At 38.6% G+C, this 23,245-nt stretch overlaps 2 protein-coding genes and 1 long non-coding RNA gene across 3 annotated transcripts; 2 read left to right on the top strand and 1 right to left on the bottom strand.

Annotated features, from left to right (window-relative positions):
* Positions 1-549: 549 nt before the first annotated feature.
* LOC101156358 (ras-related protein Rab-11B) lies at positions 550-5,984 on the bottom strand. The gene is made up of 5 exons (XM_023964990.2): positions 5,739-5,984; positions 3,309-3,504; positions 2,961-3,154; positions 2,140-2,220; positions 550-1,264 (listed from the first exon to the last, which is right to left on the bottom strand). The coding sequence occupies exons 1-5, from the start codon at positions 5,776-5,778 to the stop codon at positions 1,119-1,121; spliced, it is 657 nt and encodes a 218-aa protein (XP_023820758.1). The 5' UTR covers positions 5,779-5,984; the 3' UTR covers positions 550-1,118.
* A 1,988-nt stretch (positions 5,985-7,972) lies between these two features.
* On the top strand, positions 7,973-15,856 carry LOC101155883 (mitochondrial import inner membrane translocase subunit TIM44). The gene is made up of 13 exons (XM_004079155.5): positions 7,973-8,130; positions 9,063-9,164; positions 9,889-10,053; positions 10,134-10,214; positions 10,345-10,494; positions 10,608-10,741; positions 10,843-10,928; positions 11,171-11,263; positions 11,453-11,577; positions 11,938-11,988; positions 12,743-12,832; positions 13,265-13,375; positions 13,638-15,856. Exons 1-13 carry the CDS (start codon positions 8,101-8,103, stop codon positions 13,755-13,757), a joined length of 1,338 nt encoding a protein of 445 aa, XP_004079203.1. The 5' UTR covers positions 7,973-8,100; the 3' UTR covers positions 13,758-15,856.
* A 3,077-nt stretch (positions 15,857-18,933) lies between these two features.
* LOC105356221 (uncharacterized) lies at positions 18,934-22,762 on the top strand. The gene is made up of 2 exons (XR_910438.4): positions 18,934-19,069; positions 20,845-22,762. It is a non-coding gene; the product is annotated as an uncharacterized LOC105356221 (long non-coding RNA).
* Positions 22,763-23,245: the final 483 nt, after the last annotated feature.

Below are 23,245 nucleotides of genomic sequence, written 5' to 3'. Positions count from 1 at the left end.
ACAGTTTGTCATCCTGATATAGGTTCATTTGAACAGGGAGAGAGAAAATCACAAAGAAAATCAAGAATTTAAATAAATGTAGATGCATTTCATCGAGGGAAATAAGGATTTGAACCCTTTCCTCTTGCTGGAAAGACTACTTTGTGGGATAACCTTATTGGCAAACACAGAAATTAGATTTCTCTTGTAGTCGATGTTCAAGTGTCTGTAAATAGAAGAGATAAAATACTTACTTCCTCCAATATATTTTGAATTTTTTATGTTTATTATCAGATAAAATGATGCATTTATTGGTGTTTCTGTCCTCTTTTAGCCTCTCAAACTTCGCATTTAAACTGTGCCTCTATCCAGTTTCAACCAAGTAAAATTGTGTCAAACGTTTTTTTCTAATGCAACCATATAATTGTACTACTGAGGTGAAAACTGCTACACACCATCTTTTCTACGTGTTTTGATGGACAAGGTATCCAATCCTCTTCCAGGTAGAGTCACAAATAGATGATAAATGCATTTAGTGAATGTGTTGCCCATAAAAAAAGACACTTAAAGTAATATTGGAAAATTTAATTTCATGGCACTAATATGTATGTGAGCAGACAAGCTGTTAAAACAACATAATAGTTTACACAAAATAAAAAAAGCAGCAGTAGCAGCAGCTTCACAACCACTTTTGAAATGACCAAAGAGAGGAGAGAAAAAACAGAAATGCTGGTACGAGTGAAAAAGGCAGCATTTAAAAAAATAATAAAAATAAAAAACGGCCTCCGGCATGCGGTTATAACCATCTACCCAACATATGTCAAGGCCTACAAGGTCTCAGGCAAGGTTCTTCGGCTGCTCTGTCCTACGGTTAACTAAGTTTTGCAGCTGCTTACGCTGTACCATCAGTCCTGTTTTTGCAACAGAATATAGCCGGCTGTACCTGGGTCAGATTACAGTTTGATATCAAACACGTCTCTCTGGAATTGATCAATTAGTGCCTTGATGTAACTGACTCCACTGATCTAACAAGAAGTGCAAGTTCAGACAAACGTTGCACCCGGGGTGGATGGAAGCATATCAACACGGTTGATTTCAATTAATAATTGGCCCAGGTGAGGAGGGACGGTTGCCGTGGGTTACAGGTTCTGACAGCACTGTAGTTTGCTCCCTCTCTGACCGTCTGTGGTTGGTGGAACGCTGATGTCCACCACGTTGTTTCCTGGGGACTCGTCATTGGCAGATCGCTCAGCAATCTGTTTCTGCGATACAATGCGGTAGATTTCTGTATATGAAAAGGAAAAAAAGGGAAAACATTAACCCAAAGTTTTTGTCACTTGAACCTCAGGCTGTTACCTTTCAAACCAAAAGTTTAAAACCTCAGCTCAAAGGGGAAGTGAATGATCATAGTGAGGAGAAGTTGACTAGTTCCACTGAAAAAAAGAGATCTTTGTGTTCATTTTCATTTGTCAGTTATTGAAAGCGCATTAAATTAGTGCTTTTATTCATTCATTTAACGTTTAACCATCTTCAGAACTCCTACGTCTGAACACTTTCACTATAATCAACCATAACTAAAATAGTCATTAAAGATTTAAATATGGATCTAACTGCATCCATCATGCATCTACCGTTGGGCAAAGGCAGGGTAAACCCATGATAGGGCACCGGTCTGTAGCAGGACACACAATTAATCCCACTTAAGAACACGCAAGAGTAACATATTACCCTATGAGGCATGTTTTTGGACTGTGGGAGGAAGATGAAGATCCCGGAGAACATGCAAACACCACACAGAAAGGTCCCAGCAGGGATTCGAACCAGGGCCTTCTCACTGTAAGGTGAGAGGGTGCTAACCACTGCTCCACCACTGTGCTGCCCTCTGACATCATTTGATTAATGAAGTGTTAGAATACAGTCATTGCCCTGCTTGTGCAAAAAAAAAAAAAGATGTTGGTAGTGTGAGGGAACTCTGTCAGCCTGTAGATTCAACCTGTGTGTTGCCATGGTAACCAGCTCTATCAGGAGCAGAAAAACCCAGTTTCCTCAAATGCTTTGACTAATTCTTCTGCAAAAACAGAAACCCATGAACGCCTTGTTTACCTGTGGTTTCTGTTGTTTCTACTAGTGTGTGCAGGGCAGCTCTGAGAACGCACTCACCTGTGAGGATGTTTTTAAAAGCTTCTTCCACGTTTGTCGAGTCCAAGGCAGAGGTTTCAATGAATGACAGATTGTTTTTCTCTGGGGGAAAAAAAAAAGACCAGAAAGCATTTTATATTAAAAAAAAAAACAGAAAACATGTTTCAGAAGCAGAGGAAGTCAGTTTACAAAAAACAAAAATGCTTGAAATCCCACTCCAATAATCTTATGATCTGTTGTAAAAGCATGTTTTGTTAAATTATAATTATGACATTTTTAGCCACAAAAAAGCGGTTGTTTTCTAGGACATAGTTTATGCAGGCAGAGTGGCAGTAAATCACCAGAAATCTGCCTCTGAGTTATCGGCAGGACTGTTGAGTAAGACTTCCCTCAATTTCCATCATCCCTTTGTTTACACGCTCTCCCACTAGCTTACTGCCCCTCACAACCCTAACCTTACATTAACAGTGCAACAAAAATTGTGAGCAATACCGGAGCTATCTGGCTGTACAGTTTTGAGCCAGATACCAGCTCAGACGAGGAAAACAAAGACGTTAAAATAATGAATACTCAGAAACGCACATTTTCTTTATGTGTATGTCCTCTATCATGAGAAAAGTGCCACAAGAACATGTTAAAAACACAATTTTCATTGGAGTGTGTCTTTAAATTCAGTTTAGTTTTGACTCAAAATAATACTCAGATGCAAGCACAAATAGGCTCCTATACAGTTTTTATTCTATCAAAAATCATAGTTACAGTATTTCTAATCAGCCATCGTAGGGCAGAAATTCCAAATGCCTGAACATATGGGGTTTTTGTTTTTTTGGGGTGGTTGTTACCTGCAAAGGCCCGGGCTTCATCTGTAGGGACAGCCCGAAGGTGGCGCAGGTCGCTTTTGTTGCCAACCAGCATAATAACAATGTTGTTGTCTGCGTGGTCTCTCAGTTCCTTCAGCCAGCGTTCCACATTCTCATAGGTCAGGTGTTTGGCTATGTCATACACTAACAGCGCCCCCACTGCCCCTCTGTAGTATCTGAAACAGAAAAACAAACGGCTGTTTAACTGAATAAAAGTTGTTTAGCTGCTGAGGGCCCTGCCGCTTCCTTTGCTGGAGAAAACACACATCTGCATTTCTCCATCTGACCTTCAGCATGCAGGAATCAGGACAGCTCAAAGGGAGGACTCACGCTGACGTGATGGCTCTGTAGCGCTCCTGCCCTGCTGTATCCCAGATCTGAGCCTTTATCGTCTTGCCGTCCACCTGAATGCTGCGCGTGGCAAACTCCACCCCGATGGTGCTTTTGCTCTCCAGGTTGAACTCGTTCCGAGTGAACCGAGAGAGGAGGTTGCTCTTCCCAACGCCCGAGTCCCCGATCAACACGACTGGAGAACAAATCAGGCACTAGACTTCAGTCTTCTATTGGATTTTTGTATTTTTATTTTGTGATTGTATGTAGCTGATTACATTTTAAATGTAATACATGTAAAATATACAAATTATAAGCTTTAAAAATATATTTTTAAAGGTAAAAGTTTAAAATCAGCCAGAATTTTCTTAATTCCAAAAAGTTTTGAAATGATGACCTATAGAAAAATGGCATTTAAAGAATAAAAAATACCTTTTTCTTAACCTTTTATTATAAGTTTAATGGTACAGACAAAACCGAAAATAAACTCTGTAAACCAATTTAACAAACAAGATGATGTTATCCATCCCACAAATAAACATGGCATGTATTTATGCATATATTTAAAAACATCATAATTTGTGGTTTCCAATCCGATTCATAGTCGATATTTGTTCATTATGAACAATAAACCTACTGTCCCTTAATCCAAATGGAATTTTCAATATCAGTTAAAACTGATTTCTTTCATTATGAAAGGATTTTATAATGGTATAGGTCGATTTGATTTCATCAGCAACTTGACACAGACTAATCAATCTGGTTGAATTATAGGAATATAAATCAATATTAATCGTTACACCCCTATTAGGGCAGCTTTGCCCCCCCCCCCCATCCCCCATTGTTTGTTCAATATTAGTATCATAATGGACCATAAACAAACTTCTTTAAAGAACCCATTTTGACGTAACAAAGTGAGGAACGGCCCCTCCCAGGAAGAGTCTGGGCTGCCAGCACCGCCTCCAGGCTAACACACACTTTCTCCTCGGAGCTAGCGGTGATCGGCAAAAACGCTTTCATTTTATACGAACAACATGCACATCCAGCTCTATAAAGTTCGGATGTTGTTTGTTTTTCGTGGGCGAAACTCAGACACGCTGCTGAGGCCGGCTCCATGTTGATGTCATGAAATGGGCGGCACCCACACGGACTGGAAGGCGGGGAGAAAAAGGAGCTCGCGAAAAAAATTTCATGTTGTTTACTTTTTGGCACATCCTGGGAGGGGTCACCACAGCGAATCAGCTTTCAAAGATTCACATGATGCTTTAAGGTCATATCATAGATATAGATATAGTTTACTCTGAAAGGCTTAAGAATAGCATGGTGTGCGCCCTTTAAATGAAATCGTGAACCCTTCAGATGACTTATTTTATGTATTTTATGTCTTTTTTAAATATTTTTTTTTGTAAAGTCCTGTGCCCCCCTCCTGCCCCCCATGTAAAATGTTCTAGCTCCGCCACTGCTCACTTTCTAAGCTCATTTATTAGTCGGTATAACACAAACCTGGGAAACTCGTGTTGTTGACTCCAGTCACATTAAAATAGAAACAGCTGCAAAGTTGACACAACAACATTCAGTCTCTATGGGGATTCCTTTGTATGGAGCAGCAGAGGTGCTGATCATTAACGCCCTGCATTCTTCTCAGAACATGGATTCTGATTGAACAGATGGGCTGCTCTGCTCTGTTCTGCTCTGCAGAGGTGGAGGCGTCTTGTTTTCCTTTTTCCTCGACAAACGGGAAACGGAGCCGAACTTTGCGTCCCAGCGGACTCCAACTCCTCCAGGCTGCAGGAAGCCGATAACATACCTCATCAAACCCTGAATCGACAGTTTCAGGCCGCCTTGCCCTTCCTGTTTCGGACGGGTTCGGATGATGCCTCGATCATGGAGGCATAAGGGAGGGAGAGGAGAGGAGAGATCCCTCGCTCGCCTCCGGCAGATGCCCTATTCATCCCACAGAGGATACTTTGTTACATCTAAATGGCCTTTTTGGCTCCTGCAGGCCCAGGATGTTAATGTGCCACAGGATGATGATCAAAGGAGGCATTCTGGATCTGCTGCTCAGACAAGACCTGCTAATTGTCCAAAATAAAAATAAAGTTAGGAGCAGATCTCTCATTGGTCAGCAGATGAAGGCCTTTAGAATCCAGAGAAATAACCCGAACCCTGATTCACGACTTCAGGTCAGTTAACAGATTGTTTGGGTGTCGCGTGCTCTACCTTCAGACTGACATTTTTCGGCATTGTGTTACCAACACCCGGGCTGCCTCGGATTACAAACACTGTATCGTTTATAAAAATAACAAAATGAAAATGCGATCCAATTCTGGGCGAAAACAAATTTACAAGACAAGAGGCTGTATATAATAAAATAGGGAGGGAAAAAAAGAAAACGAAGGCATCCTGCTATTTCCCTGCTTTCCTCTTTACCTTTGAACAAGAAATCGTATTCGTCGTCTCGGTTCCCCATTCTAGACCAGGCCACTCCGACCGTTTGTCCCCGGAGGAGGAGGAGGGAAAGGACGGAGATGAAATGTCGCTATCTGTCAGGAAAATATGGTAAAGGTCTGTGCGGAGACGCTGCGCCAGTGTTGTCGGCTGTCAAGGCGAGCTGGCCGCAGAGGGGGGAGAGCTGGGAGCCCTGCAGAGGGAGGGGACGAGCCCTGCACTGCCCATTCTTTCCACGCGGGGCGCTCTTTAGCAGCATGCCAATGGATGACTGAGGGATGTTTGAAGGCTCTGCAACCTGAGGCTTTTATGTCTCTGTTGTAGCTATTTGAACTAAAAAAAAAAGATTATGCTTTGATAAAATAAGAGACTATTTAAGTATGGTCATTTATGTTAGTAAAATAAATATTTTTTTCTATACCACTGCTAACAAAAAATTAAAATCCAGAGGTCTTGTGTGCTTTTCTACTCCTCATGAAGTCAAACATGTCAAATAACTGAGCAAAATGATGATAAAGTGTTTAATTAAAATCCAGATGTAGTTCTGTGTTGGAAAAAGAATAATAAAGCAAAAATATTACCTTCTGCTGTTCAGCCGTCTTGTTCTGAGGCTAAATTCTGAAAAAAAAGGAACTTTGAAAACCAAAGACAGAATTAAAATACCCTTTTTGATTTCTGGATTCTCCATTCTCCACTGTCCCAACTTATTGTTCTGTTATTTGTTTTCAGTCCATTGATTACTTTATTCTTGTTTTGTGTTTTCTATCCACACACTCTGGGCTCCTTGAGTTGAACACATCTTCTGTATGTCAGAGCAAGCTAAGCGAGATATACAAAAAAAGGAATAGAAATGCACTTTTTAAATATAATTATTAAATAGTATGTGTTATATTTTAGATAAGCAACAACCACATGTGAGAAATAGAAAACCGGAGGTCATACTGTGCTTTTGGCTTGTATTGAACACATTTTTCAAACAAACATGGAAAAGCAAGAAGAAAATAAAGAGAAAATAAATCTGTAAAATTAAGAAAATAAGTGACTCCGAATATATTAAAACACATGAAGAATAGGAATCTCATATTACATTCTTAATGGAATAAAAATAATGCAGTGGTGATGTGATTGGCACTCTTGCCTCACAGCGAGAAGGCCCTTGTTTGAATCCCAGCTGGGACTTCTCTGTGTGTTGAGTTTGCATGTTCTCTCCTATGCGTGGTGTTTTTCCAGGCCCTCCAGCTTTCTCCCACAGCTCTGAAATATTAATTATAGGTCAGTTGGTCACTCCAGATTGTTCCCTGGTATGAGTGTGTGGCCCAGCAATAGACTGCTAGCCTGTGTGTACCCCGCCTTCTCACAGTGGCTGGGATGGGCTCCAGCATGAACCCACAAAGTATTATGCGGTTAGAAGATGGATTGATGGAATACATAGGGGGGAAAAAAAAACAAATTTAGGCTATTTTGGGGGATTTATAAAGATCAATTGAAGCCGGTTTTGTCACTCTTGTCATTGCTGGGTCTGACTTGAGAGAAATCTGTAAGCACATAGAAATAAATAAGACCTCATAACTGGAAAGTCTTGCCATTGAAATGATTAATTTACATCTGCATTTTTGCACATATTTATTCCAAAAATAAAAATGAGATGTTAAAGTAAAAACTTCAGTGTGTTACGATGCTAAAAACTAACATTACACACAGAAATAAAATAAAAAAAAGGGCGAGAACACCAATGCAGGGAGAACACATTTGGGATTTTAACTTTAATTTTAAATTACGTGCGATCAACAACAAAATCCAGCCTTGGACGCACTTAAAATTCATGCAGAGAATGCAGCAAAGTGCCATCTTCTCCTCTTGATTCGTTCATTGTTTTTACAGTCTATGTTTTTAAACCAACCGAAGAAGGGAGTGACACTGCACAAAATAGATTTAATTACATTCAAATAAATGTAATTCCAGTGTGAGTTCTAAAGGCAAAGTAAACGCACAGTCTAACTGTTCTCAATGTAATTGTATATATTTTAATATCATTTGGATGAGTCTGCGTGATCAAGAGAAACCTGACTGCACGTCACTGGCCAAACCGGAAGTTCTCGACCGGAACTAGAAGTATCCCGTTTTGCTCGGAAATAAAGCTTTGTTTTACAATTTAAGTTTTTTTTCTCATTTTAAGCTTAGATATAAGTTGTTTGTTTTACAATTCTCATAGATTACACTGCGTTGAACGGAACACAACATTGTTGAACAAAGCCCCGCCCCCGCAACCATCCTGCACATTTTATTGGTCGAGCGGTGCGTCAGCTGTTGCGGCAAGGACGCACGTGCTTCGTTGAAGACCAAGATGGCAGCGTCCGTGTGTCGGTGTTACGAGGTTAGACATCATTCATATGCTTACTTGTCGTTCTCAGCTTGGACACGCATCATTTTGTTAAAATTATAATTAAACTAAATTCTGTCGTATCCATAAACATTTCATTAGCGATGTTTCAGGCATGTTTAGGTCAGACATCGTTAGTTGGGGCCTTGTTGCATCAGAATCAGCTTCAGGACTAGTACTGTGTGTGAAAATTTAAGTCTAAACATTGTTGTGTCAGTTTGAGTTAGACTTTTAGACAATATTCAGTGTAACAGCTGAACGTTGACTGCAACAGTCTAAGATTAACAACTGCTTTGACAAGTTGACCTCTGTCTAAATGTATTTATTTTCCATTTCCAATGTTGCACGTGACATAATGATTATTTACTGAATCATACCAGAAGAATGAATCTGCATTAGTGGTTCTTTCAGCCCCCAAACTTGCATTTATTAGGCAAAATTAAAGATTTTCAGATATAATTTTTAAAAAGGAAGTTACTGGCAGCAAAATATAAGACCTATCAAATTAAATGTAATATATTTTTGTTACTTTTGAGGTATTATTAAAAAATAAAAAGTTCAAAACTGTTAAAACTCTTGTTTTCCAGATGGTAAAAATACAAACATTTCCGCTAATGGATTGATTTAACTACTTATTGTGGAGCCCCAATGAGAAGATCCTACAACACGTCACCCAGCAAAGTCAAAATGGATTATAACTCAATTGGATAAAAGTTCTTTATGTACTTGTTGGGCACAAACTTATTGTAACCAATCTCACTTAATTGTGAGATTGGTAATTGGTCTTAAAAAAAAAACGACCTTCAATTGAACTTATTGGTACCCTTGGACAGATCAATGTTATACGTTATCCATGTCTGTAATAACTTTTATTTATCCTTTGTTGGTCTCTTTTCATTCTCTCTTCTTTTCATTCTGTCTTTTAGCTACTTGGCAGAAATGCTTTGGCGTTCAGGTCTCTGCCTCTGGCATCTGTGGTGGGAAGAAATGGTGTTTTCAGGTTACGCGGGACCCCAGCTGCTGCACAGGTAAATAATAAGGGTTGAATGTATCTGTAAAATTAATTGTGCAGGAATATACAACAAATGTTACATTTAAAAGAGGGTTAGGGTTTGATTGCTTTTATTTGGTTTTCTTTACAGAGCCACTCTGATGAAAATGTTATTTTTGACATTTTCTTGTGGCATTTTTCTTATTATGGCAGACATTTATAAAGAAAATTAAGCTTAAAATTGAATTTCTGAGTATTTCTTTATTCAAATTGTTGTGAATCAGGAGCAGACGAAAAAATGCAGTTTAAAAAAGATCTTCAGTTGCCTCGTCTGAGTTGGCATCTTAGTCAAAACTGTATATCTGGATGCCTTCAATATTGCTTACCATTTTTGTTGCACCGCTAATGGTGGGTAGTGAGAGGCTGGAAGCTAGCAGTAGAACATGTAAACAGTTGGATGATGGGAAATAGGGGAGGCTTACCCCATGCCAATAGTCCTGCTTACAACTCAGTAACAAATTTCTGATGGAAAAACCGCCACTCTATAAAAATTATGTTGCAGAAAACAACACAGGTTTTTGATTTTGGCTAAAAATGCATATTCATAATTAAAAGACCACTGGGAACACTTTTACAATAGATCAAAGGATGATCGGAGTGGGTCTTTAATTTGTACCGAAGGAAGATGTCACTGTTTTTCTCCTAACTTCATCAGTGTAAGTCTCATGTGTCAAACTGAAGGCTTTTTTTTGTCTCTGAAGGTCCGATACGCCTCAGGACGTAAAGGTTTCTTTGGAGAGTTTGTCAATAACCTCCGCCAGGAGTTCAGTAAAAACCAGGAGATGAAAGACAACATCAAGAAGTTCAGAGAAGAGGCCAAACGGCTCGAGGAGTCTGATGCCCTTCAGCAAGCTCGCAGGAAATATGTGAGGATTCGTCGTCTAACCTGAGTTGTTATTTAAAAAATGGGATCTCCTTAGCAGCTGATTTCTCGCTTTTCATTTAGAAATCTATTGAGGCTGAGACAGTGAAGACATCTGAGGTGTTTAAGAAAACCTTTGGCTCTGTAGCTGAGACGGTCAAAGAGGTAAGCTGTGATAAAAAGATACTAGATAGATAAAGTGGCTTTTTCCAAACCTTTTCCACTTATCTATTAAAAGAGGGAGCCTCATCGCTGCATGCAAGTTCAATGTGTCTCTGTTTGTATTGTGCAAAAGAGTTTTGAGGAGGTCGGGCGTACAAACATTGGGAAGAAGATTAAGGCAGGCATGGAAGAGGCAGCCAGGACCGCCGCGCACTCAGCCGAGTCGGTCTCCAAAGGGGGAGAGAAGTTCGGCAGGAACAGTGCAATCAGGGCCATTTCACAGGTGAGACAAGCCAATGTATTTTTACAACACTTCTAACTTGTCAAGCATTGCTTATTCGAGGGCCTCCTGAAGATTTGTTGTTTAATTCCTTTTTATTTGTTTCTACTGTTTAGAGTGTGGAATCCATGAGGAGAGAGATCGACGTTGAGGATGCCGGGCCTTACAGAGCTCCCGCTCAGCTGAGGATGAGGAGCGACTTTGCATTTAAAGATGTTGACGGCGGTACCAGAGTGTTTGAGGCTAACGAGTGAGGAATTTTGCGTTTCATTTCAAACTTCCAAATAATTCCACATTGGTTGTTGCATCATTTCTAATTACTGTTTTTTCTTTAACCTCTTTGGATCATAGAGAGGTCATGGGTGTGGTTCTCCACAAAGACTCAAAATGGTATCAGCAGTGGAAAGACTTCAAAGACAATAATGCAGTTTTTAACCGTAAGTACATTTATTAGAAGGATGGATGGATAGACCGAAATATTGTAAAATAATGGTATTTTAATCAAAAAGGTGATGTAGTTGCTTAAAAAGCCTGCAGGGGGCGGCAGATTAAAAGTAGATTCTGTACAAAATTGTAGAACTGCAGCTTCTGTGTTATTTCAGACATTACTTTATGACCTAACAATACAAAATGCTTTCAATTTTTTTAATTAAATGAAATTTTTGTTTTTGGTCTTTAGGAATTTTTGAGATGAAGATGAAGTACGACGAAAGTGACAACGCCTTGATCAGAGCATCCAGAGCGATGACTGACAGAGTCACTGACTTTTTAGGTAATGCTCCATAGTGTTCAATTTTTATTCATATCCAGTTAATATCTTATATTTTAAGAAAAAGACAAATTCACTTTAATAAAAGACCTTTTTGCTTTATTACTAGCTGAGAAATGTGTACTTCCTGCTGTAATTTTTCAGTTGATTCCTTTTAAAATTTAATTTGATGTTGCTGTTTTGTGTTCCTAGGTGGTCTTTTTTCCAAGACAGAAATGTCAGAGGTGCTGACGGAGATCCTGAAGGCCGACCCTAACTTTGACAAAGACTCTTTTCTCAAACAATGCAAGAAAGACATCATTCCTAACATACTGGAGGTAAGCAGAATCCTCTAACCTCCTTCTTCTGTTCTCAGCCTCGATTTTGGCTTTATTAGCTTTCTTGTTTAGTTCACATTTTAACTTGATGAAATATGAACGTTCTGTCTTTGCTGTGGTTCTGCAAATAGATTCGCTCCTTTTATCCGACAAACTGGTACTTCCATGTCGGCTTCATTACAGCTTTATTATAATTTAGAAACTGTTTGTAATGAAGAAAGCAAAGGAGACAACCAGTACATGTTATGGGAGTTTGTTCATTTTGCCGTGACGGTACTAAGGTGATATAATATAGCCCTCCTTTAGGTCACTTGCTACATTGTAAGGTATTACACCTGTGTGTCACTTGTTTCTCTGCAGGCTATGGTCCGTGGAGAGCTGGAGGTATTAAAGGACTGGTGCTATGAAGCAGTACGTTTTATACAAACACAACATTTAAATTGAATCAGTTCTTAAACTCCAATCCAGGCTGGTTTGTATACAGACTCCCTGTAGATTACAGATTAACAGATGTGTATGTGCTACATAGTAGTGGTGGAGGAGTTTGTCATTAGGGATCAGAAGAAAATGAAACTGTCTCTAGGTAGATGGCAAATCAACTTTCTCTTTGACATTTAAATCAGAAAAAGACAAAATGTCAAAAGCAGATCAACTTTTTTATTTTTTAAAGTTAAAGCTCATCAATATTAGGATGGCATTTCTTTGGCTACAGCTGATAATTTGCTTTTATTCCAGGATTTCAGGCTGGTATAACTTGATAACTCCTCTTTAATTTGTCAAAAGTGTGTGTGGGTTGTCATTCATTGTCATATTGTTGTGTAATAAACGTCATTTGGGTGCTTCGTTCTTGGAAAACATGAAATGAAAGACTGTTTTTAAAAAAGTGTTTTGTTATTTTAAATTCTTCTTAAAAAATTGGGGTTATATGTTGAAATCCGGTTGAATAATAAATTGTGTAACCTGTTGACACTGGCTGTTTCAGTTAACATGACTGTTTTTCTTTTCATGTCAGGAATATGATTATCCTCAGGGTTTAAACAGTTTGTAGTATTATAAAACATATTTCTTTACAGTTATTCAAAATTTTCCCTGATTTTATTTTGTTTTTGTGTGTGTTTGTTGTCTTAGGTTTTGTGTTGATGTGTGCGCATGTTTTTTTTCTCAGACCTACAGTCAGCTGGCCCACCCCATTCAACAGGCCAGGGCTCTGGGACTCCTCTTCCAGTCTAAAGTCCTTGACATTGACAATATAGATGTAAGTCATTTTAGCTATTTTTGTTTGTTACACCAGTAATATTAAGTTAGAAGTTTTAGAGGCTGTAAGCTAGTGGGAGAGAGTGTAAACAGATGGATGATGGGAAATGGGGTGGGCTAGCTCCGCACCAATTATCCCACCCACAACTCAGAGGCGAACTTCTAACGAACTCCTGCCGCTCTGCAGAAACTATGTCCAAGAAAATGTCTTTTATTTTGGCTAAAATGGCATAATCCTAATTAAAAGACCACTGGGAACGCTTTTAAAATGGTTCAAAGACCTGGTCAGAGTGAGATTTTAAGTGATCATTTTTATAACTTCTAAAACTCAGATGAAAGTTTCTGGTCGGAACCGCTTTCAGTAGAGCATCTTTGACTAAGAATCTTCTATTTTTTGTTGTTTTTTTTCTTTATTCTGGATCCTGTGGTTTAGCTGGCGATGGGAAAGATAATGGACCAGGGTCCGGTGCTGATCATTACCTTCCAGGCTCAGGTTGTCATGGTGATCCGCAGCCCCAAAGGAGACATTGTGGAAGGAGATCCGGTCAGTCATGTCTTGATTCTTCTAGCAGAGTGGTAAATCTAATGGATGCAGTAAATACCCCACCCCAGATGGTTAAAATTAGATCAGCTTTCAGGATGTAGCATTAGTGTGGTGCAGCAGCAGGATCCTGGTGTGTATTTGAAGTTGCCTAACTCTTTGTCATCTTTAAACGCAGATTGTCAAATTTGAACTTGAACTAACATCTAAAGGAATCTGCTCTCCAACTGTGGATCTAACTGTGGTTCCTGCCTCCACTCAACAGGAAAAGGTGATGAGGATGATGCATGTTTGGGCCTTGTGTCGTGACCAGGAGGAGTTGAACCCCAACGCAGCCTGGAGGCTTCTAGACATGTCCGCCTCCAGCACTGAGCAGATCCTCTGAGAGAAAGGAAGCAGGGGGGGGGGTATTCAACCACCTGCTGCAAGCAGGACACGAACTCAAAAGGACAGAGGGAAAGACTGCACCTTTGTGACTCTTTGCACACGTTCTCATCAGTACCTTAAGGGTCTATGTGGATACAGATGAACTTACCTGACTTCATTGACAGATGTACAGGCCTGTAGTGTTCAGCTATACCACCATCGCACTGGAACTTTTATTTTAGAGAGAGCCAGGCAAGGATGATGAGAATGAATCATCACCTGAAATGTTCCTCATACAGCAAGATTCAAAAACACTCCTGGAGTGTGGGAAACATGCAGGAATCCGAAACAGGCTAGATATTTAATAAAACTATTGTTTGTGAAAGTGTCACAGGAAACCAGTTTATATAGCAGTTGGATAAGCTGAAATTTAAGGTTAATTAATTTATCTCACTGACTTCAGATGCTTCTAAGCTGATTTTTTTTTTCTGTTTTGCTAAAAACCAAGATTTGTACAAACATTGTTCAACCACCGGAAGAAAATGTCAGTGATTTTTTTTGTCCAAAGTAATACTTGCTAGATGTATTCTCCTGCATCTCCATCAGAACCAGATGTGGATCTGTGCAGAAATACGAGCTGATAATCTGTATTTAATTGACAATGCTTAGTTGTGTTGGGGGCATTGACTGTAACTGGTCTGAGTGAGTGTGACTTCACCCATAGAAAATGGTTTACTGCTGACTCCAACTAACTGAAGTCAGTTCAGCACTTTTTGTTTGCAATTCGGACGCCGTGTTGGAACCAGGAATTGTCAGTAAGGAATGATTAATCTGAGTCGGTCTGAGTCAACTTTTTTATGGCAACCACTCTTGCCAATCAGGAGTGAGCTTGTTGGAAGGCCGCGCCCCTACCATTTGAAGTATGTCAAACGTTTCGACTGTCCGTCGTGTGACCACATACTTTTATTTAGTCATCTGATTATAACTACAGAAACAATTGAATGAAGAAAAAATAGTATCAGAAAAAACGTGTTTAAATGGAACAAATGGAATAATTATATTGTTTCTCAGAAGTCTATGGAATTTTGACTTTTTGGAGCCAGCGGGTACTTCCTGTTTGGAAAGCGAGGGGGGAGGGGTTACTCAGTCCAGTTCTCACAGTCAGTGGTTGGAGCCATCTTGGGATAACATCCAGAAACTTCTCATTCAGGACGTTTTATTATGTCGGAGGATTTACTGTCTTATGTTCTGCCTTTTTTCCCCCAGTTTGTCTTATTGAACCATTTGGTTTACTATAATCAGAGATGGGACTTGGACTTCAGACTTGGATGCTACCATGCAGAGACTTGAGCAGTCAGACTTCATGTACAATGTTCATTTGTTTACTCCTTTTTTTTACGTGCCGTTTGTCACTCTCAAGTCCAAAAAGCAATGCAGAAATATTTTCCTGTTATTTTTTCTCCTCAAGTTGTTTAAAAGTAGTTTAATGACAATGTGTGACAATAAAATATCCATTAAAACTATAGGTTTTAAGAATTAAATCACAGCTAAAGACTTCAGATAGTAGTTGGACTTGCACAACAGTACTTATGACCACCTCAGACTCTCATGAATGTGAATTAAAACTGGAACGAGTTGGTATTTAATATTTTAACTGGACCCGCTGTTTTGACAAAATGACCAAAGTTTCTTGGTGAACCGTGATGGTCACACTGCACGAGATCCCAGCGTTTTCGCTAGTTTAAGTCCTTTTTAAGTTTGTTCTCTCAGAGAAGGAACAAATGCAAATTTCCAGTTGTAAGTTAAAGTAACTTTTGTGGACCAAATGTCAGAGATGGTCAGGCTGTCCTCTTCTTCCAGCTGTTTGAAGAGACTTCTTGCTTTCTAATGTGTAAAACAATCTCTTCATATTTTTGTTTGTCCAATGTAACACCTAAATGATGACCCCCCCTATGAGGGGCTGCTGTTTGTTCCCTCCTGAATCATTTCATTCCCTCCTAACATGTCCGTCAGCACAGTAATGTGTGTTGTAATTATCTGTACAGACTTTCCTCAGAGTCAGCAGCTCTGTGTGCATTGTGTGTCTGTGTTCATGATTAAATTAAATGGTGGATGTTATGTGTGTGTCATTAGTTTTTCTCAGTTCAGGGCCTAGGGTGCCATGATAGATGTGGACAGACACGGCTGTTGACGCTCACTGATAAACTAACAAATTAGTTTGTGTCCCTGAGACGGATGAGGCTTTAAAAAGGGACGTGCCTATAGATTCAAACGGGATGTATAGGGGCTTCGTCTCGCTGTCTCTTTAGTGTGTGATGTTTAAAGACCTTTTTGGGCAAACTTTCTACGCATCCTCCCAACAGCAACTGAAAGACTCATGTTAAACTTCTCTTAAAGATATACCAATGTCTGCATTCAGGGTTTGTTTCTATGCACAGAACAAGGTAATGGCGGTGTCCTACGAACCCCATGCCAACTGTGTCTAATTAAGGAATGTCCCTTTGAGCATTGTGTATATTGAATGAGGCTGAATGCAGAAACACCAGCCTGGAGCAGTGCTTTTTGCTCTGTTTCGACCTTACAAGCACAAAGCTGTGTTCTACTCTTCTCCATAAAGACCGCATTGGTGTTGGAGCAGAAGCTGTATAACTTAACTTTTGCAGATTGAATGCAAAGTTCAAATCCTTAATTGTTCTCAGGTATTTGATGCAATGCTGCACATACTGAAAATCTGACCGGGGGAGGGGGGAAATTCTTAGTCAATGCTGATTTGAAAGAGTCTGATTTGAAAAAGGAATCCCAGAAAAAAGAAAAGCTTGTCCCCAAACTTAAGCCAAATTCAAGAGGGAGTTTGAGACATTTTGTCTTTTTTCCCACACACTGGAAAGGTTTTAGACGTCTTTCTCGCAGCCTTGCTTAAATTTTACGTTTTATTGGGTATTTGTTTATAGTATTTTCAGGTTTCACTATGAGGTTTTGTTCAGTTGAGGCTTAAATTGTGGAAAAATGTGGAAAATATTGTTAATCTTTGGTTTTCCAGACGTTTTCTTAATTTGAAAGAGTCTCTTATACTTTAGATTACCGGTACTGGAACAGAGAGGAGTGCACGGTCGCCTGAATGACTATCTCTTGACCCATAGCCATAGAATAAGCCCAAATCATTATTCTATCAGCACTGTGCTTCAAAGTTGGGCTTTTACACGTCAATCACAAAACGTTTTTGGTAAATTGTAAAATATCACAAATGGGGAAGCAAGCAAGGGTAAAGACGTCATCTAAAGCAATGAAAACAAGCTAACATCAGTAAAAGGTATCAGAGCAATAATCTAAATCATGGAAATATTAGACACAAAATATCCAGTACTGCTATAATTTTGATTTACTCTGTTGACAACAAAGGATTCTGATTCTGAAAGTGTCTCAGTAATCAAAACAAGTATGGGTTGATCCATGGATTAGATAAGATTTTTGAGGTTAAACCTTTGTTAATGAAGAACATGTTGTGTCTCAAGTCTTCGAAACAAAACCAGTTGGACGTGCTTAAAGGTTAAAAATAAAATCTCCTCTCAATCAAGTGTATTTATTGTGAATCCTAAAATTTCATTTAGAGTCAAATACACCTGACTATTGCAGGATTTGTTTTAGAAGACGTGGTTTGTTCAGACTTTCTACAAAACGAAATGATCCATGATTCATATTTTTAATCCAGAGAAGATGCTTTACTTTGTCTATCATATCAGCACCACTTTCTTGAAAATGTTTTTTTTTTTTTAAAGTAAGTTTTCAGGTAATTTGGCACACCTTACTATTGGATAAAACATTGATATTTAAATAATAAATATTGTTTTTAATGAAACTACAATGAGATGGGGACCATAGCATCTTGCAAAAATACATGTGTGCAAAATAGCAATAGAAAATCAGAAACTTGCCTAGTTGTTGTTTTTTGTATATGTGTTCCACACATGTCTGATGTTTTTTGGGAGGGGGGTTGTGTGTCTCTTGTGGTGTTTATCAAATTTCTTAAACCTGTACCAAATATTTTGTGCAACAATATGGGAATTTATATTTCTGTCCAGTTATAAGCCTTGCAGCTTTTAAAATAATAAATGTAGCAAATTGGTTCAAAAGTAAAAAATAAAAGAGAGAGATTATTGTAAAGCAAGCATGAGCCTACAGCCCATTCTCACACAGGTCATTCTCTTAAGTCACTCATCCTCATGCAGTGAAACACTGAAGTGGAAGGGGAAATACTGAATTTCATAACTATGTGGGTTATGACCACAGTGGGCATACCTTAGAAGGACAGCTCTATGTGATCAGATCAGAAACCTCTTCAGTGATACAGTCCTCTCACTTTTAATTAAACCTACCGAGGGAACACGTGGACGTGCATGGACTGCCCACTGTCCTGGAGTTTTAATTAAGTCACATAATTACTTCTCACAGTGAGTTTCTGGAGGTAAGCCACAGGTTGTGTTGCTTGCTTATGTAAGCGGATCATGTAATATCTCATAGAAAATTGGTAACCCTTTTGTTACAGCCTAACAAAACATTAATTACGATTCTTTTCTGTTTTTTTCTTATAATAATAATTTGAGCTCCTCTTTTTATGAGGGTAATGGGAAGAAGAAAAATACGTCAACTGGAAAAACCAACAAAAGCTCTGCTAGGGTAGGATGATTAAATAAGACAAAAGCAGAACCAAAAGAAAAAAGATTCTTGGTATTAAGACAAGGCTGTGGTAACAACTGAAGCCAGAATTAATACTCACTGAGAAAGAAAAAGCACATAAAGGCAGTAAATCGAAGTAAATGGATAGAGAAGGGAATAAATACAATAATGCATCATAGTTCAATCGAGCAAAACTTAATTAAAATGTAAAGTTTGGTCAGATATTTCAAACTGTTGAGAAAAATAATTGAAGATGAGTCACCTAGGATAAATGTGAATAAAATTCAAATATCATTTGCAAATATCCAGTTTTATTTGTCTTTAGTTTCCATATAGACGTGCTGTTATAAGACTCACAAAAACAAAAGCCTAGACTACATGAAGACTTTTTCGCGGAGCGTCACTGCGCACGCAGGCTCATTATGTAACGCAGAAACCGCACTAAGTCCCCGACCATCCGCGGGTGGAGCAGAGGGAGGTGGCAAGGGCGGGTCCTGCTAAGTGTGAAAAGTCTAAAGGCTGAGTCAATGCGGCGCGCGGGCTGCAGAAGGTCAGGAAGCTCTGGGCAGAAGAGAGCCGGAGCTGTCCGCGGTGCTGAAACTCCGCTGCCGCCGCTGGATCATCGCTTCTCATCTCTTCCTGTGACAACTGAGTGAGGTGAGCCCGATCACTGTCTTTGAAACATAAAAGTTATTGCTTAGTTGATGCCTGTTTACCTTTTAAAACTATGCATCGGATTAAATGCTCAACTGCTCATGCGCGGCACATTTATGAGAGGATTTTTGACGGCCTCTCAAATACTTCATTAAATAAGAAGTTTAACATTACAGGTTATATGTTTTGACTGGTTATTATTATTATTGATATTATTATTGATATTATTATTATTGATATTATTATTATTGATATTATTATCATTATTATTATTATTCATCAGTCATTATTATTATTGTTGTTGTTGTTATTATTTATGTATGAACAACAGGCGCAACATGAGATTTGACATTAATCAGAACAAAATCCAGATTTTCAGCAAGAATAAAAATGGATTTCTAAAAGAATTTACCATTTTTCATCATTTCACTTATGTGACTGTTGGAATTTAAATGTCTATATGGTAAACGTACATGGTTACTTATATAGCGCCTTTGTTCCTACAAGGACAAAGCGCTTTACAGTCACAGACCCATTCACCCAGTCACACACACATTCACACACACATTCATACACTGGTGGCGGCTCATTCTATTTTACAGATTTTTTTAAACAAAAGGTTATTTTTAACCTTAATTATAGTCTGTGTTTAATTTTCAAACAACGCTTTCTCTAATTCTAAAGTCCTTGACTTTTCCATGCTGTCATTTAATCCAGTGAGGTTTTAGAGGTATTACTACCACAAAGAACCTCCCATGGCCCTGCATGTGACATGTGGTTTTAACTCTGTTATTTTAGATTCTTGTTGTTCATATTAACTTATAGGTTGCTTTAGGTTTTTCCTGTGAGGTCACAGAAACCAAGTGACTCTTCTCCTTGATGAATGTGCTAGGAATTTTTGTTGTTTTGCAGAAACTATTGCATGAAGCAGCCATTTTCTAAATAAACCATGAAGTTTTTGCTGCATTGTTTCTTTAGATTATTTAAATTTGCATTTGTGTTGCCCATCAGTTAACAAAACTATTTTTTATTCTATTACTAAAATTTTTAATGTGAACACTCGAAATTGCTACTTGCTTAGTTAGTCTAAACCCCTTTCAACTCTTATTTGTTCATGTCCCTGAGTAAAACAGTCAAAAATCTATCCTTTCACTGCAGATCGTAGAAGTAAACAATAAAACAAACAAGGAAAATTAGATCCACATGAACAAACAAAACCTTTAACGCTCAGGTTTGTCAATGTGTGATGAAATTTTTCCACTATTCATGTCAGCAGCTCTGTGTTAAGTACGTTAACTTTAACGTTTTTTATGTTTTTTTTCTAAAGTGTGTTTCGCATAAACTGCTGAATCTGCCTTAACTTCTGGAGATCCAGTTATCTGGAAAGTGCAGCTCTGTAACCACAGGCTTTTTATAATTGAAACCGAGTCAGATACCAAGTCCATTATCTTCAGAGAAGGGATAATGTAACAAGAACGATGCAAAAGGTTTCTGGTAAAGTACATGGGAAGGTGTTGACTCTGATTTGTAAAGAGAACAGAAAAGATTTCTTGACAGGATTGAAGAAGTAAAAGGATTTTTAAAACTGAATATTAATTAAAAAATAAATCAAAAGTTTTGGACCTGATTCTGAGTTATAAATGTATTTAAAACCTTACATTAAAGGAAATCAAGACTGAAATGTACCACCATCCTTTTCTAACCTTTAAAAAAATCAGCATGATTTCTTCTATTTTACAATTTCACATCCTAACATTTGTTTTACTTTCCTGTCTTAGGAGTGTTGAAGAGTGAGTCCTCATCATTTTTCCTCATGAATTAAGAAGACAATAAAGGAAGGGCAGCCTTTCAGGAAATTACAACACTTTCAAGCCTGCAAGCATTGTAATTTATCTGTGCAACAGAGATTGGAACTTCTGTTTGTAATTACCCAGAGTTTCTGTTAATCAAGCCAAAAAAGTTTAGGGTTGTTGTTTGCTTTGTTCTTTTGTGAATGGCTGATAATGCAGAGGAGAATAAATATAAAGGTTTACCCGAACAGCAGCAAGTTAGAGCTAATTAAAGCTCGCTGAGCATGCCTTGGCTTGCTGCACTGTTTTTAAGGGGGCAAATTAATCTGCACTGTTGATTTGTGCTGTGATTTCTGCCTGCCCTGTGGCTATAGTGGGAAACACTGCACCTGGGAGTAATCAGCAGCTGATATTTCACCTCAGAAGTCACACTTACTTACAAAGAGGACCATGCAGGGTTGCACCCCTTCCAGTTGCATCTAGCCACTTCACAAAAGCCACAGGAGGACACTTCAGATTTCAAGGCATCCCTCTCCTTCCAGCATGACTGAGACGACTCACTGGGCTGTAGACTATGAAGTCTCCTCCCCTGCTCCACCTGGATTCTCCAGGAGCCCCACAGCACTGCAGCCCATGCCGGGACACCCCGATCAGGGATCGGCCCTGTGCTTTGTGGGACTCCTTGTGTTGCTGCTGCTGTTTCTGGTGGTTCGTTGCGTTCGGATCTTGCTGGATCCTTACAGCAGCATGCCGTCATCAACATGGCTGGGTCATAAAGAGGGGCTTGATAGAGGGCAGTTTGATTATGCAATAGTGTAAAATGTTACATGACTGTGAATTTACCTTGACTTGATGAACAGTTACAAGCCTAACTGCATGATGGGAAACATTAGAAGCCATGCATTTATATTAATTTAAAATGATCAGTGTGCTGTTGCAGTGTTCAGTAGGACGATTGCTGATGCTTTATAACTATTTATTCTACCTTTGACGCAAGAGTGCTTTATAAATCCCTGATCTAAATAAAAAATATAGGATGAGTTGCTGTTCATTAAAAAAAAGTCAAATACATGGAGGGTGCTCACAGGCGAGCAAACTTGCTCTTTTAGCAATATCTATATACTTTTGTTTTTGTAAAAAAAAAAAGTGACTCTTGTGTCTGATCTCATGTTTAGAGATGTCATGGTCCTGAGCTGAAGACTTGATAACAATAGAAAGTAGATATTTCTCAGGTGAAATGACTTCAAATAACCAGAGGCACTACAGCTGGACAGAACCTGACCTTTGATTTACTCCAAAAAAACTTTTGCTTTTATTTATCATCACTGAGTCAAATTTATTTTTGTCGGACTCTAAAACCTCTAATGCATTTCAGTCAGTGAGGCATATTTGTGATTTAGTTCTTTTATGCAGTTCCTCCTTTAAGAGGCTTAGGGGGGCTCAGTGGTCATGGTCACTGCACTGAGTGAACGGCAGTCAGTTATAATCATAACATGAACTTATGATTATGGGAAGCACATACTCCAGTGCCCTCTTCATAATCCTTTTGGTCGTCAGGCTCAATCTAATGCATCAGCCAAAATCTGTTTAGCAGTGCCTGCAGGGATATGAGTAGCTCTGGTGTCTGTTTTATAGAATGATTTTTCTGCTTTGGATGTCTCTGTTTTCTACTGCTGCTGCCGTCCATCATGCTCCAAAGCCATTTATGGATCTGAAAAGATCTGCTGAAATGTTCTTTGGTAGTCATGTTTTTCTCCTGTCATTGTATCCTCAGTGGTTATAACCAAGACACTAATTTATAAGATATTAAACTTTTATTTTTTGTCTTTAACTTGATTTTATAATGATATCTTAGAAGTGGATTGCTTAAAGTAAAATAAAAAGGTTGTCCGATCCTTCTTTTAAACGTTTTTTGCTGATTTGCTAGGTAAAAAACAGTTTTAATATCTCCAGCCAAAAACAGAAAAGAAAAATTGATATTTACTGCTGCTTTACTTTCTTAGATCAGACTCAACCATGTTGGCTTGACGTTCACTATGTCACTCTGTGTTTTCCTCTGAGGACTTCCTTCTGTTCATGTCTTTTATTGACATGACTTTCCAGTTAATTCTCTCATTGTTCTCAAAATGTATGTTGGGAAATTTCCTGGATCCCGAACAATCAACTGTCAAACTTTCCTCCTCGCTAAGCAGAGACCTGGTCAGCTTGAAGGTTAAAAAAGTAAGAGAAAGGTTGTAACACCTGACATAAGCATGATAATGATGAAACAAAATGTGGTTTAAAGTGTTTATTTATCCCTTTAATCAAATCTACCATAAATGAATGGAAATATTATTATATTCTTTAAAGCATAAAATGGTATATTGCCTACAATACAACTTTTTTATTC

The sequence above is a fragment of the Oryzias latipes genome, chromosome 17 (assembly GCF_053564925.1).
Source record: "Oryzias latipes strain Hd-rR chromosome 17, Olatipes_Hd-rR_3.1".
NCBI classification, from domain to species: Eukaryota; Metazoa; Chordata; class Actinopteri; order Beloniformes; family Adrianichthyidae; genus Oryzias; species Oryzias latipes.
This window is presented reverse-complemented; position numbering and strand designations above follow the sequence as displayed.